Source organism: Syngnathus leptorhynchus, chromosome 9 (genome assembly GCF_054491065.1).
Source record: "Syngnathus leptorhynchus isolate UIUO chromosome 9, UIUO_Slep, whole genome shotgun sequence".
Classification (NCBI taxonomy): Eukaryota; Metazoa; Chordata; class Actinopteri; order Syngnathiformes; family Syngnathidae; genus Syngnathus; species Syngnathus leptorhynchus.
In genome coordinates, this window is record NC_141203.1 from 4,797,466 (window position 1) to 4,814,839 (window position 17,374).

At 40.1% G+C, this 17,374-nt stretch overlaps 1 protein-coding gene across 2 annotated transcripts in view; it reads left to right on the top strand.

Moving 5' to 3' along the window:
- Positions 1 to 17,374, top strand: part of clybl (citrate lyase beta like) — a 48,196-nt gene that overhangs the window by 19,223 nt on the left and 11,599 nt on the right. For both annotated transcript variants that reach the window (XR_015067264.1, XM_085920512.1), the window contains exons 2-3: positions 5,834 to 6,032; positions 13,750 to 13,938. Coding sequence is in view for 1 of the 2 variants with exons in the window: in XM_085920512.1 (XP_085776638.1) it covers positions 5,834 to 6,032; positions 13,750 to 13,938 (388 nt within the window). In the remaining variant the exon portion in view is untranslated. The remainder of the gene's footprint in view (positions 1 to 5,833; positions 6,033 to 13,749; positions 13,939 to 17,374) is intronic.

The window sequence follows — 17,374 nt, forward strand, 5'->3', positions numbered from 1 at the left end:
AGTGCTCATGTCCTTTCTATTCGAACATTTGCCTTTCCGGAGTCCTCAATAAAGATGTCTCCCTCCTTCAAAGGAGGTGCGGGATTAAACTCGTTTTATATAGCACGGATGACAAAAGTACACAGTCGTTCCCCCGACGAAGACCTTGCATAAAAAGCATTGTGTGCTGATTTGTGAGCTTTGAAGAAAGCCGGGGGTCTTTGAGAAGGATTACAGGTAGAACAGGCATTGGCTGCCCAAGATAACTGCCATGACTTCATCCTCATTGTGTAGATTAAGGCATAAAACCCAAACTAATGAGACCCGATAGAGGGGAGGAAATGGTGGGTGGGGTGGGTGGGGGTGGGGTTGAGGATTCTTCATGAAGAGGGACTATCAGTATTTTTTAAATCAAAATTATTGCTGCAATGCTAACTATAATTTGGGGCAGGAATCAAATGATACCGTTTTTGCCACTTGCATATTTTTAGCTTTAGACTGCTGATAATTGATGACCCAATAGAATTTTTTTCTAAAGCTTTCCTGTGTGTGTTGTGAGCTCCAGACCAGAGGCAGTGTGGATAGGGTGTCCTGCTGTGAAGAATTCCTCTTTCCTTTTATTTTACACAGTCAAAAGTATCAGACAGGTTGACATGAAGCTAGGAAAATATTGATGACTTATTTCAGACTGTTTTTTTCTTCACCACCCATGGACATTTTTCTACATGTGGATGTCATGATACGTTTTGGATGCAATGATTTCCTCCCTCTGAAATTGAATCTACTGTCCTTAGAATCTGAATCTCAATCTAGAATCCACTGTTCACCTCTTGACTCGTCCGCTCACTTACTCCATGTATATTTCAGAGTACATTTTAACATGATTTTTTTCCAAATATTTAAATGGTTTTACACCACCTTACCTGTCTGAGCTCCGTCACCACTACACACTTGCCCAATGTCTTAGGTCAGAGGACCAGATAGTGTTAGAAGTACTGATGACTTGAGCTTTTTCCATTGCAAGACCCTCTCATGAATGACTTCCTGCTAAACGTTAGGCAAGCTCCCTCACTGCCTATCTTTAAAACTTGTCTTAAAACATATTTTTATCCTTTGGATTTTGCATCAACATGAGACTTGGCATTTATTTAGCAATGTTTGTGTTTTTTACTGTCTTAATTCATTTTATTATTTGATATTTCCCATATTTTCTGAACTATAAGTTGATCCGGAGTGTAAGTTGCACCAGTCATAAAATGCATAATAAAGAAAAAAATAGACATAAGTCGCACCGGAGTATAAGTCGCATTTCTGGGGGACATTTATTTGATAAAATCCAACACCAAGAACAGACGTCATGTTGAAAGGCAATTTAAAATAAAAATAGAATAGGCAACAAAAGGCTGAAGATACGGTATGCTAACGTTACATAAACAAGGAAATGAGAACATGCCTGACCTAACATATTAAGAGTTAATCAAATAACTATAGCATAAATAACATGTTTATCAAACCATCCGCGTCACTCCAAATCATTAAATCCAACAAAATCTTCACCCTCTGTGTCACTTATATAAACAACTCCGCTAACCCCAGAGGTAGAAGATGCAGCGCTTCCTCTTCTACGTGGCTTACGTCAGACTCCTCGTCAGTTGCAGTTTCAATTATTCCACAGGCCTAGAGCACCTCATGCAGTTTAGTGTGAAAATAACATCTGAAATTATCCATCCGTCCATCCATTTTTTGATCCGCTTTGTCCCCACGGGGGTCGCGGGCGTGCTGGAGCCTATCCCAGCCATCATCGGGCAGTAGGCGGGGGACACCCTGAACCGGTTGCCAGACAATCGCAGGGCACACAGAGACGAACAACCATCCGCACTCGCACTCACATCTATGGGCAATTTGGTGCGGTCAATCAGCCGAGCGTGCGTGTTTTTGGGATGTGGGGGGAAACCAGAGTGCCCAGAGAAAACCCATGCAAGCATGGGGGGAACATGCAAACTCCACACGGGGAGGGCCGGAGATAGAATTGAACCTGCACCCTCCTAACTGTGTGGTGGATGTGTTAACCAGTGCGCCACCATATTAGATTTTATATTTATTAATTTGTTTTAACTGTTTTTGTTGTTGTATGACTTGCATTGTTTGATGTACAGCACTTGCAGTGGTAGTTGTTTTAAATTGCTCTATAAATATTAAAGAGTTGAGTAATGGGTCGTGACCTATAGAACGAGATCCTGGATACAAGCGGCCGAAATGAGTTTCCTCCGCAGGGTGTCCGGGCTCTCCCTTAGAGATAAGGTGAGAAGCTCAGTCATCCGGGAGAGACTCTGAGTAGAGCCACTGCTTCTCCACGTTGAGAGGAGCCAGATGAGGTGGCTCAGGCATCTCATCAGGATGCCTCCTGGACGCCTCCCTGGGGAGGTGTTCCGGGCATGTCCCACCGGTAGGAGACCCTGAGGACGACCCATGACGCGCTGGAGAGACTGTCTCTCAGCTGGCCTGGGAACACCTTGGGATCCCCCGGGATGAGCTGGATGAAGTGGCTGGGGAGAGGGAAGTCTGGGAGTTCCTCCTAAAGCTGCTGCCCCTGCGACCCAAGCCCGGATAAGCGGAAAAAGATGGATGGATGGGTGGGTCTGGTTGGGTGGGTGGATGGATGGATGGATGGATGGATGGATGGATGGATGGATGGATGGATGGATGGATGGATGGATGGATGGATGGATGGATGGATGGATGGATGGATGGAGTTGAGTAATGTAGTAATGTACGTAGTTTGCATATCCATCACTCAGTGATTATTGTGTGTGTTGGGGCTGGAAGGAAAATCTTTAATTTTGTACATTTACCACACAGCATCTACCTGCACCTCCATGCTGGAGGTAATTGTCTAAATCTACATATTGAGTGCATGGCTGTTGTCATTCTGTTTTGGAGTGTGGCCTCTTGTTATCTGCCATCATTCATGTGGTACAATGAATATTACCACCTGAATTAGGCCATTATGATGCCAGTTGGAGGCCTGTAGAGTTACAGGAAATGCATTACATTGTGATAATGAAACAACTCCTGCAGGCTAATTAATTCAACACAACGATGACACATAAAAACGAAAAGCAACGTAAAATCACAAGTTATTGGAGCGTATTCAACACGGCATGGGATATTAATTGTCTCTTAGAATCATTATTCTAGTTCGGTCTGTGTGTGGCTGTTGTTTTGCTTTGTTCCCCTTAACTACTTAATAAGAAGGATGAACACAATGTTTCCAAAAGATATAGACTAATTTCACCCTTGTAACAAAAAAAAATGGGCCCGCATTTCTGCCTGTCCTTGCCTTGTTTTGAGTGCCATTTGGCCCATGTCTGCTGCCATGGCCACCGCCGCTGTTCTTGCTAATGAGAACCAGCACCATATAAACCCACAAACACACACTCACTTCTGATCTCGGACCAGTAAACACAGCTGCTGTGGCCATGTCCCACCACTTTACAGACGCTTGTATACCCACAAAGCCCCGTGTTATCATAACCTTTCTTGTAAAATCCGGAAAAATGACGGGAAGGGAAATACATTGTTAGTATAATCCCATATGGCAATTTTGGGGGGCTGGTTTTAATATGCAAGACAGAACAGTTTGTCAACCACGTGTAGGCTACTGAAACTAAAAGTAATCCAGATTCTTAAAAAAAAAATGAAGATAATGTCATAGATAAATCATCTATAATTGTCATGTACATACAATTTTATAAGTGATTGTGTCCTCCAGTTGAAACTTGGAATACAACATGATCCTTAGAGTATTAATGGTATACACGTACAGGATTTTTATGTCGCTAACATCTCTTTCTTGAAATACGTCAACCGCTGTTATCACAAATATTAATTATATAGCTCAATGAACCTATTGGGGCAGTCAACATTAGAGGTTCCCCTGCAAATATTTGATCTACTATTACTATCTACCCATCAGCCCTCTGACACATTTTCTGTTTTCCTTGATTGAACACTTTTCACAGTCCAAATACTTATGTCATATATGCAAGAATCAGCCTAATTTACAGGAGTTGCTATGACAACTCACAAGCAGATTAGAGCCAAGAATGACTGGAGGGCACGTGGGAGCATTGTTGACAGAATTAAGCGGTAGTTGACGTGATTTTGCCTCCTCTTTTTTTTTCTGTTTTTTTTAATAAAGCCAAAGACAAGTGAACTGTAGAATAATTCTTTGTAAAACCACAAAAGAAAATCCCTTCATCCTCCTTTTGTAGCCATCGCACAAAAGGTCACTGACACAATCAACCAACTATATGATCCTTCTTAGTGAGAACATTTGCAAGGTGGCAAAGACAATAAATAACACTCAAAAAATGTTCCTTCAACATTTTATGTTTTTTTTTTTCCAGAACTAGACACAATGTGTTGGTCAACACATTTGATTGTTCTGAAACAAATATGTTTATATTTTTCCGAGCATACTTCTATCCTTGCCATATACAACATGAGGTCCACCCTAATGCATTTCTTCATCGATTCTTCTTGCAACCCATCTGCAGAGCAGGGAAAGAATGATAGAGAATGCTTCTTTGTGACGTGAGCAGGGCAAAATGTACAGACAGAGTGTGATGGACGGACCGTCATTTCCTAATTTTCATTGCCACGATGAAACTGTCTTGCCGAATGTATAAAAATCCCATCTCCTCCGGCTCACTGGTGAAGGTGTTCAATTAGGAAGCTGAGTCGAATTGCCGAAAATAATAGGTGGCACACCACAGAGATGGCTGGAGGCACAATTTCGTCTTGAGCCACAACTTTGGATGACATTTCCACCTTTCAAATCAACAGCTCCCAACTATTGATGGAAAAAAACTACTAATAGAGCACAGTTTAGTCAAAGATCATCCTAGGAATCATGTGCAACACTCCTGCCAACATGCAAACACACAATGCAATTTTCTGCTTGCTTTTGGGGATGTTAGTAAATCAGGCACATAAAACAGAAACCAAAAATTGCGTGTAAGCCAAGTTCATTTTTCTTTTAAAAAAAGTGTTCATGGATCCAATCGTTTGCAAACCAGGTCATTCCTAAACTGAAGTTCCACGGTACACAAGTGTGGAAATTGAATATCTTGAATTGAGAATATATTTGAGTTTCTCAACTGACGATTTTAATCTGTGAATATTTGTAATTATCCTCTGGAATGACAAAGGCTGCATGACTGTTTTCTCCTTATCAATATTGTTATATTTCCCCACTACCCCTATTTCTGCGGCATTGATTTATTTTTATTTTTTTTTAAATCATAGTTAAAACGTTCTTTGTTTTGCAGAACAAAGGTATTTTTCGGAATACTTGAGGCGTGGCTGTGTGGATGGGGCATAGAATGACAAATGTTTACACTCATCACATCTCATTGCTGCTGCTTTTATCAAAACTGGCCTTGCCGGAGGTCTGTGCTCCACTCCATGACTCTGCTATACAACCACCCCCGCCAACTCCCCGAGACACTGAGCAGTGTGGCTGCATTAGCATATGAGTGGCTGAGTGTTTGGGTGAGTTTGTCTTCAACAAAAGAAAACTAAAGCCTAGGTCATCGCATATATCCCCTCCACTTCAATGAGCAGCTGAAGGGCAAACAGAACCAAACCCCTCCAAACATTTATAGACTTTCACTGTTGTCAACATGTTTACCATTAAAGTTGTTTATATTATGAAAATGAATGCAACAACAACCTTTAATTATTCAGTGTCCTCAACCCTGCATTCATACTGTATAAGGTCTTCTAATGTATGCCACGAATACGTGAATTAATGTGTGCTTATGTTGTGCATATCTATTTTTATTAACAGGGATGGTGTCGGGCTCAGGTTGTTCACCAAGGGATGGCGTCACCACCATGACACTGCAGGTGCTTTGCTGCCCTATGTGCCCCGCAGAGCCGTGCTCTACTGCCCCGGCAATGATGAGCGAAAGCTGAAGAAACTGGCCACACTGGACGTTGATTGCGCCGTTTTAGACTGTGAGGATGGCGTTGCCCTCAGCAAAAAGGTAGTAATCCCAAATTGTTTTTTTTCATGGTAGGATTACATTCAAAACTATTGTGCTATTTCCACCATGTTGGCACCCTGTTACTCTAGCCTGTTTTATTCAAAGATCCAATGCAACAGAGGTGTAAGGCGATCTGCTTGTATTTTACAGCATTTGGTGTGCTGCTTTAAAAACTTGCTTCCAAGCTAACAGGTTGGGAGAAGTGTCAGATAGTGAACGTTATATGCCGGTGCCAGCACAGCAGTTTCTGAAACTACCACTGAAGGTGGTTGAGTTTGTTTAGCAAAACAGGTAGAGGGCAGGAAAAAAACAGTCAATGTAAATTGGACCACTTGGACTCAGATTGGGATTTTTTTTTTAATCTCATTAGTGTTTAAAAGAGATTTTTTTTTCACTGAATGTTCTGTGACAATTCTTATGATGAAATGTTTTTGGAGTCTAAAAAAGCAAATAAAACCGGAGTTAAAATAGATGTTTTTGTAAATGATAGCGTTAAGACCTTTTCGCCCTGCATTTACCACTTAACAACGTAGTATGTTGTCGATAACATTATTCATGGCGTGTGCTACGCGGATGTGATGATGGAACGGCGTGTCCTGTCAGGGTGCACCTGCTTTGCATCGTGACTGGAATCAGGGCTGCAATGATGTCAAAAGGTGCACCCAATAGGAGAAGGCCTGACTGAGTAATATCAGAGTGCAAAAGACCAACCAACAGGAAAAGCCCTCCCTGTTGCGTCCTAGTAAAAGCACTTCCTCCACAGCTCTGTTGTCACGGCCATTCTGATGTCTGTCATTTCAAAATGTCCACTTGATAACGCCCTGGAAAATTTCTGATATTCTTATATTTGTGATTTTTTTTTTTTTTTTTTTTTTTTTTTTTTTATATAAACATCAGGATCAAATCAATCCTGTTCTTTATTCTTTCTTTTTTTTTTTTTTTTTTACCATATTACTGTTTAACCACCTCTTGCATCTTTTTGGTCCACATTTACCATTATCTTTTTCTTTACCATTCAAAGATTAACACTCAATTCATAAATGGTGACGTCAACATTAAGGTACCCTAAGAGCATTTGATGTTAATTCAACATCAATCTGACATCAAACATCAGTGGTTGATGTCATGGTGATGTTATTTGTATAGCATAAATACAACTGCACAACAAACTTCTTTTTTGTTTGAGAAAGCATACTATGTTATTTAAACAAGTATACGTGTTGAAATTGGCCAATTAGTTTTTTACCTTAAATGCAACAAAAATGTATTTGATTTTTTTGTTTGTTTGTTTTAGACATTTTTTTGCGGGACATATTTTTATCAAACACTGATGCTCATCCCTTTGTAGATAGCTTTGCATTAGAACTATTTATAGCCATATAAACATTCCTCCAAAACATTGTATACTTGTAATAAAATATATGGTACAAAATTTATTATATGAGAAATGGTGTAGAATGGCATAGAACACGTATAAAATAATAATAATTTAAGTGCTAGTGTGCAGATCTGGATAAAAATTCAGATTTGGGACATTTTTGTTGTTATTCTTAATATCTATATGCATTGATTAAAAAAAATTTTTAAAAATCATCCATATTCACAAATTGCGTTTCAATAATGGTCTTACTTTTGACCTAAATTAGAACTCTCCGGCCGACAGGTGCTTTCACACTTAATCCCATAAAGGCAAACTACCCAAGTAAGATGTTTCAAGCAAGCACATTTCTCCCTATTATGGTGGTATAAAGGCAGCAATGCCCCCCTCCCAAGCCTTCTTTAAAACAAGGTGACCACGTCCCACTGGGCAAGCAGTGGGAAAGCAGCAGATGCAGCAGGTTAAAAGCATTCTCCTCCCGCTCACGCCACCTCTCCATTGGCCCTTCTGAACTGTCCATGAAATTGTGATTGGAGATCAGGATAAAGAGTTGGCCCGGGTGCAACAAAGAAAAAAAAAAAGTGAGCTAACAAAGGTTTTTAAGTCATGATAATAAAGATGATTGATATGGCTGCAGGCCGTTCCTGTAGTTAGACAAAGGCAATAAGATGACGGCCCGCGTGACTGACAGCTCAGAGCTGTGACCCCGCGATGATGTCACAGCTTTGGTCCACAGGAATGCAGCCATTTAGACTCAAGAAGAATTCCCAGGTTCTGACCCTGTATGTAAGTGCATCCGAAAGAGTTTGCTTTCAACCTACTTCTTTTTAATAAAAGAAGACAAAATATTAGGTTCAACTAATGCTACAGGTATCAAAAATTCATCCTATTAGAACAAATCCTGTCAATAATAGTAAGGTATACAATCATTTATCAATGTTTCAGCTGTTTCCAAGAGTGTATTGCACCACAAGAAAAGCTATTTTATGAAATGTTCTATCCTCTGTTTCACATTTATATGTTAGGGATCTGCAATGAAAAGATGAAATTGCATGAAAAATAACATTTAAATAGAATGAATGTGTGTATCGTCGTGAGTATTGGACTAGTCGGGTCATATGTAAATCACAGCATAGCACAGGCGATTACCCATTTTTGATTCCTTTCTGTATTTACTAAATTATTGTCTGGTAAACGTTAAACTTTAAAACCCATGCATATAGTTAGTCTTTACAACGTGACTGCCATGCATATCAAAACAGTTTTCTTTGATTCTTCACAATTACTTTTCTGTACGCAAAACCTTACAGTTTTTACGAGTTTCTTTTCTCGCCAGTGTACCTTTTAATGTTTGCTTTTTATGATCTGCCACCTTCACCTTTAAAACTTGCTGAGGACCTACTTTAATTACTTGCCACTTTGACTCCCAAAATGTCCGCCCTCCATCTTGGCAGTAGCGCCGGCTGCTTAGGAAGCGGGGATGAGAGACGGACCAAAGGGTCAAAGCCACGGAGAGCTTGCTAACTGTCAGCATGGACCCGTAGGGGAGTGGAGGGAGGGAAGATAAGGCTGACTGCTCTAACACTCTTACACATATCATCATATCTGTATGATCAGTGGGCTGGAGGAAGAGGGGGAGTTGAAACCCTGGAGCGGAACTGACGGCTACACCTGTCCTCTGTCCTCATCTTTTCCTCGCTATCTTTTTTGCCCTCCTCTTGTACTCGTCCCTCCGCTCCAGGTTCCTCTGGGTTAAGATGGTTCCCTCCTGGTCTCTTGGTTGCCCTATGGTCCACTTTTCCCCTCCCTGGCGTGTGTCTCTCTGTCTCCTTTCCCCACATGGGTCCCTCCATTCTCTACCCCCTGCCCTCCTTTGCCTTCCCTGCCTTAGAGATTCTCTCCTAATCCTTGGAAATTTGGAACTAATGAACTAACTGCTGAGCCGCCGCTACGGAGCTTGCTCCCAAACTATACTGTACTTCACACTCGATTTCCTCTCCAGATGGCACGGTGGCTTGGCAGACCCCGTGGGAGGGAGGGGTAGGCACCTCACTCACTCTCATGAGCCTGCGGAGGCAGACACATGCACACTCACACACACACACACATGCACACACGCGCACACACAGACATGTTTACCAGACAAGTACACAAATACTGTTGACCTGAACTACTTGTATGCGAGGATACTTTCTGTTTCCCTCTTTTTCAACATTTTGTGGATTTCTTATGTTCTGAAGGTTTAGGAATCCCACCACCATCTTGCAACCAACAGGATTACAGCATAAACAGCTTTTGCAAAGGCTATGCAGAAATAACTTAACAATGATTTGTAGTTTTGAAATGCTACGGCACGTCATGCCAAGAGCTTTAATAATTTAGTGACACAAAGTGACAGTAAACATGCTAAAATACAATGCACAACAATTTGTCAATAATTTACTGGAGCATTCTTTTTTAAAAATAAAATGCTTCTAAACCCAAAAAACGAACAAAGGAAACAGTTACTACTACATTCTGAGATTCCACTGATTACATAGTTAATTTACTGAAATTTGTATGAACAAGTTTACAAGTTTACTTGATTATGGCAAGAAAATGTTCAATTGTCAAAACTGTTAACCAATGGCTGGCCAACGTTTGTTCAACCTTTTGCAACCTTGTACAAACTCTGACCATACAAATAACATTCAGCTCTTGAAAACAAAGATCATGCAGTCACATAGGAATAATTGTGTTCATGATGAGGTCAATTTTGTATCAGTCATTGATGGGCCTGATTAAAAATAGCAAGTGGTTGGATTTCACCCACGGGCCAGGGTATTGTTCAACTCTATTGGTCTGACTACAAAATTGGATTTGCCGTTAAGTGGAGCCTATCCCGACCCTGGGCGGGTCGGCAGTTAGTCACAGCGCACAAAAAACATTCACACCTCCAGTATGGTCAATCAAGAGTGAGCTGAGGGAGAACAATATACGTGCATCCTCTAATGGACATTTGAGGCCAAATCTCAATTGTGGGGTGAACAAACCAACCACAATTCCAAACAACAAACCACAATTTCAATATGATGCTGTTTGGAACCTTAAAAATGTGTCTTGAACTGTAATGCCCTACTCCAATCCTGCACCAGTAGACAAAGTTACACTCTGCACTGTCATCCTTATATATGCCTATTCTATATTCTTTACTATCCCACCCTCATTCCACCCTACAAACCACCAACGGAGCAGCGCTCCCAATTTTGTTGTATACCTGCTGTACAATGAAAATAAAGGCATTCTATTCTATTCTATTCTATTCTATTCTATTCTATTCTATCCTATCCTATTCTTTTGCTCACAGGACTTAACATCGTTACTTTTGAATATGAATCAGCAAATTGATGGTTTTCATTCCGCTGGTCTTCCTGTGAGTTATTGAAGCAGAGAAAAATCTGCCTCGTTGTGGTGTGAGCATCTGAGTGGAGATTAGATGTTCAGTGCATGACATTATTACGCGCTATTACCTTTTTGCTGTCGGCGGTGCAGTCACGATATGAGCTATGGCCTATGCATGAACTGGTGTCCGACACCAGAGATTTTCAATTTTACATAAATTATGCAGTCAACTGTCAACTGCTGCATGACCTCGGTTGAGTGTTGGTACTTATTCCTGCAGACACTAAAAGATCTGCTCTGCCTTGAAGTGGTCTCGAATGACTAAACTCTTGACAAGCTCCTGGGAAATATTGATTTAGTCTCTTGGTCCATGAATACTGAATATTTTGTATTTAGAGTTTTAAGTATAAGGGTATGTTTACCTCCAACTTTGAATGTGTGCTTGACACCAAAAAAGGGCCAGATTTGATGCAAATTTTCAACGTGGCTGCCAAGACTCACAAACAGGGATTGAGCCTAGCATCAAGTCATAGAGCCATACAAGTACAGTATCTGAAAAACACATATATATATCTATATATATATATATATATATATATATATATATATATATATATATATATATATATATATATATATATCTATATCTATATCTATATCTATATATATCTATATATATATATATATATATATATATATATATATATATATATATATCTATATCTATATCTATATATATATATATATATATATATATATATATATATATATATATATGCTGAGTGTGCGCTGATTCAAATTTGGTGAATCTTTGCTTTGGGAAATCTTGGAATCGGCCTTTTCATTTCAGATTTAGTTTTGCTGGAATTGTCTCAGTTGGAAAGCGGAAACACTGCAGTCCAGGAATAACCTGGTAGAGTTAGATCCTCCTTATTGAACTTTAACTCCACGTTCATTTTCTTGTCGAGTGTGATGTCAACAAGGCGGTAGCCATGCTGAGACAAGTGTACACTGGACTCGACGGGATCCCGAGTTCCAGGACGCGCGTTAAGGAGCTGCTTGTTCGCTCACGTTCAGCGGCCCTGCCTTTACTGGCTGACTAGTTACCCACCTGCCTTCTCTGCATGTCAGCTTCTAATGATGAAGATGATGGAGGGAATCAAAGAGGAAATGGAGCTGATGTTGGGGAGAGCGCTCCATGGGGCACCAGGTGGTAGGGAGAAGGAGCTTTGAAGGAACCTGTTGGACGGCTGTCCATTAATCTTGTTCAAAGGTTTTTATTCAAGCCTTGAGTATCACAACCCATAGGGGTCAAGGTGTCTTGTAGAATATTATTCCTTACTTTATTTTGCTTTGTGAGCTGACCATCTTCCCTGACATTTTTGGCATCTTGGCCTTAAGAATAGCATCAAGGTTTCTGGTACACCATTACAAGAGAAGTACAGCATTTTCATTCAGTTTCTAGTTACAGTGGAACCGTTCAGCTCTTATCCTATTTGATCCAAGAATATTCAAGGCTTGCTTGATTTGTAGATGGCAGTTGATTTGGTCCGGTGCTCAATGTCAGACAGTAGTTCACATGAATCAGTTTTCCACGGTCACCACCAACAACAGATGTCCTGGCAGGTTTATGAAACATAAATTATGGCCTTGTAAATAACCCTTTGCGTTTTAAATTACAAAAGATGAAGCTTGCGGTCGTTGATGGCTCATGAGCGTGACGGTAAAATGGTGCAATGAGAGGTTCCAAGATCATCATGTTAGTCGAGGCCAACCCTAGATGACCGACACTGACCCTTTTAAAATACTGTTTGATACTTTTCTATGCGTATAATCAGATATATGCGCTTTATTACTGTATTTGATTCATTCAAAGGTGTTCATAACAGTACAGTTCTGCATTCTCGTAGCTCCTAATTCGGACTGTTGTCTCGGTAGCTGTCCCAAGGGGGTCTAATGAAAGTCAACCTAAATTTACATATATTTTCATGTATCTCTCCCCATTTCCATTATATTTGTTGACAATATCTCTTTGAATCATACTTCTGTATTTTACAAGGTCTCATTTTACTTGCAGGATAGTCTTTAAAATTAAATCCTGTTGATTGATTGTGAAAATGAAAACATTTGCAAGACAAATTATAGCAATTTAATTGTGAAATATTTCTACCTTTTTTATCCAAAAGAAGGCGAGTGTAACAGAATGACAGAAAAAAAGGAATATGAGAGCAAAAACTTGAATGCAAATGCACAAGACACCCTTAACAAAATAACTTTGGCCAAATGATGACAGAATGTAAACTTATTCCCTGTAACCTTGCTTCATTCTCTTTCATCGGTTTTTTATTGGTATATAGTAACTTGGTAATGTTTACAATTGCTAGTTAAGTAGTAGCAGATGATTTCATTGTTTTAAGAAGTTGCAATTTCAACCTTAACTGATCAAGCAAACTTCTCAATGATCACCCAAACTCAGTTGCTCATTCTATTTCATTTTAGCTTAATTTCCCCTGATACACTGAATAGCATTATTGAAAACCCAAAATGGTCCATCAACAGCTTCAGTCGCTGATCAAACCTGACAACTTATAAGCTTCCGTTTCCGTATGTTGTTTAACTCAGACCACATTTCTCCCAGCGAGAGAACGCCTTTTCCTCTCAGTAACAGGACGTCATTCCCATCATTCCAACACCCCTTTTTTTCCATTCCCTGGCATCTGTTTTAAATATAGTGGCATATGTTTTGTTACTGGTAGAATTTGGAACTGCGACCCCTCACTTTGATTTTTTTTTTTTCACCCTCCATCTATCGTCCTCACCTCCCTTCCTGCTCTGTTTTTGCACAATGTTTACTTTAAAAGAACAAAGTATAATGTGTTTTATTTTGTGCCTAAATGTGCAGTTGTTACTACTCGACCTGACAACGCCACTAGTCCTAATGTCAACTTTTTTTTTCAGGCAGAGGCCAGGGAAAACATTCCCAAGATGTTGGCTGAACTGAACCTGGGCCGGACGGAGAAGTGTGTGAGGGTTAACTCTGTGTCCAGTGGTTTAGCTGAGGCTGACCTACAAGTTGTCCTACAGGCTGAGGTTCTCCCACCTGCTCTTATGTTGCCCAAAGTGGAAGACACTAAAGAAGTCCAGTGGGTAAGTTCTTAAATTGTTGCGTCTTGGAGGTTATTGTTTCTTAAGGCAAAGGAAATCATGGTTGCAGTATTTCTTTTGCCGTTCAGTAGAAATACACTAAACTGAACTTATGTACAGTGGCTGTAATGGAAGCTAATTTGTTATAACCATTGTTACCAATTCTGATTTTATTGGTTACTGGGCTACACACTTTTAACATGACAATTTACGACCCTTTTGGTTAAATGTGTATTTTACATTTTGTAAGCCGCCATAGTTCTTTTACTTAAATAAATGTATAATTTACAGTGATTTCACAATTCTAATATCACTCATGGATAATCGGAATCTGCATCATAAAACCCTAATTGAAACACCTTTAATGGTAATTGAGTCTCTTTTGAAGAATCATTAAAAATATGTGAAAGTCATCATTGGGAAATCACTTTTCCAATAAATAAAGGCCAAATAGAGTTTAATACTTGGCTGCAACCAATGGAGCAGAACAAGTTCGCTGTCCAAACAAGTCCACAAGACTTCAACTATGAGAAAGTTAAGCTCCATCCAATTTTTTTCCAATGTAGTAACAAGAGTTGAGGATATTCAGAGAGCTATCATCCCATCTCCACAAAGTAACAACAACATAAAATTCAACATTTCTCTTTCCACCATCAATCATTGCAATTTGGTCAAATAATAAAAAGGGTTTACAATATGAGACAACCACATGTGACCCATTTCAGCAAAACAAAATGGTGCATGCAAAGAACATAACTTAAAAACCCCTGTGATATTTCTTCCCATGTCCTCTGGGTCCATGAAACGTGGTAGTATCCAAACTCAAGAAGTAAGATGAAACCACTTCAAAGCAATCATAACATGCTTTTCCATTTCACAGTAAAAGTGGGAATTGATCCCTGTGGCAGGATCGTGGATGGACAGCGGTGTTTTTCTTGGCTGTTGCTCAAGACATTTGTACGGATTTGCTTCATAAGCGTAATGGAGCTCACAACTGCGCCTTTGCCTTAGCTCACTCAAGACTACTTTGTAGCCGGAACATGTCACGGCAAAAAGTGTATTTAATCAAAGCTGAAGTATGCCCATTCATAATAGAGTTGCAGTGTAAACTTAAAGGTGAAACACAATCCATTCCACAGCACCAGTCAAACTAGGACACATTTTCCTTTTGGGAATTGAATTGATTTGTGACAAAGTGTCACCATCAAATTTTTAAAATACAATACACTTGGGTTTCTTCAAATTACAAGTAAGATAAAAAATAAATAGATGTCTTCTATATGGTATAAGTAAACTTCTGATTGTTCCATACATGAGTAAATCAACTTTCAAGGTGAATATTCACATTTCCGTTCATTTATTTTTTTATTACAGATAAATATTTCAACAATCAATGCAGAAATTTGTGTTTTAAATTTAAAGTGCAAATTTTGATACGACATAACGATAATAAACGAGTTCCAACATGTATTTCAGAATTTTGATGTCAGTGAATTTGTCTCTTTTCAGCCAGATGAACATGTGCATCCATTCTTCCAAAAAACAGAATTTGCTGCCATTTTTAGGGGGGTTGTCTCTACCCTAATCGCTTCCTCATAAAATGAGTCTGAGTCATTATCAGCATTTGTCTCCTCTTGGTAAACTCGGTTTATTGGAGAGAAGAGAAAAAAAGTCACTCAATATTGATTTATATTTCTATAAGCCAGGTGGCTCATTTTAGGATCCTTTTATGTTCAATCTTGGTCATCTTGTATTTCTTCTTTTATAGAACAACAGCGATCGATTGTTTGGTTAGTGCATTTAATTAAAGGAGAAGAAAAGTGACCGGTTTATTTACATGACTTGTGTTGAATGTGTTAATACAGCAGCAGGCGGACACGTGTTGTTTGGGATGCTTCCTCTATTCTATCACCTAAACTCTTCTTTCTTCCATTGTGGTCTTCTTGGCCTTTTCAGCAGCTTTTGCATGCGCATTGAAGCGTCTTGTGTTGCAAGCATGTGTCTGATTCTCTCCACTCTTGTAAGGCAGACGCAGTAAATCCCCTCCCTCCCTCCCTCCCCATGTTGCCCCTCCCTCACTTGTTTATTTTTCTCCTTTTTTTTTTTTTTTTTATTTATTTTTTTTTTTTTTATTGATATTAGCCCAGGAGCCTCTAGACTGATTTGTCACTAAAAGATGGACTCGCTTGTTTCCTTTTGTTTGGAAAATCTTTAGCAGGGGCCTTCCTCCTCTCAACCGCACCCCCACAGCCGCTTTTGTGACTGACGGGCCTTATTGGGCTGTAACAGGCGTAACCCCCCCCCCTACTCTCAAAGCAACCCTTTTTTTTTGTCTGCGGGACAATTCTCACACAGATTCGGAGCCGTGCGGCATTCTTTGCCCCGCCACACTATTTGGTGTAGCCAAAAGAATGGCGCCCCCGTCCCACTCCTCCTCCTCCTACCGTAACCTCCCCTTATCCCTTTCTCCGCTTCCCCTCTGTGAAATGAACACTTCAGCAGGCAGGAAACATTTAATCTGGCCTCCTTTTGAAGCAAAATTAATTGAAACTTGTCCCGCTATCGCTTCCTTTCTCTTGCTCTTTGCTGAATTGTTCGAGGGCTTGCTTGGAAGAGGCGTTATGCCCCCACTTTTCTTTTCGTTTTTCTTTTTTTTTTTTTTTTTTTTTTTTTTTTTACCCACCCCAATTGAGTCCCAATTAAAGAGCCTTAGTTGTGAGAGCCATTGACATCTAATGGCTGCTGTACATAAGAGAAGCACAATGAAAGAACCTCTTATGGCGTGTAAATCAGCCTCCCCAAGTGCATAATAGCCAAAGATGAGAATACGGGGACGGAAACATGTAATCAGAGACGCTTAGAGGCTTTTAAAAGAAGTTTTTTTTTCCCTCTCCTCAACAATGTCTGTTGTTGTGTGTGATATCAGCGCCATCGCCCCACAATGGCCCGCCATCTATCTATCTTGTTTCTTCTGTCACAAAAATAGATTTATCTTACACCCTCTTTTCACACTCTCAGACGAACCCCCCCGCCCCACTTCCCCTCCGCCTGCCTCATGCCCGACTAAGCCCCCAGCGTTCACGTTGCTATGGCAGCCAGGCTCCCACCGGGTTGTGACCTCAGATGATTACAGTACAAAGCCTGTTGGGGTCTTGGAAAGGAAAAAAAAAGACCCTTTTGAAGATGAAAAGTCTTTGATGGGTTTGTATTTATGCAAATCTCTTCAGATATGATTTATCCCGACTGTGATTGAATGGAGAGATGATTAAAATTGGCCCTATTTTGGAAATCCTTCAATGGAGGCCTCGTTCTTTCAGACAAGCGGGTATGGGGCTACGTTTTGGGTCGCCTACCTGAGATTATCATGGAAAAAGGCAAAGGGACAAGAAGTTTTTTCCTCTGGTTTGCCGAGTAAGGGGGGGGGGTGGGGGCTAGTGGC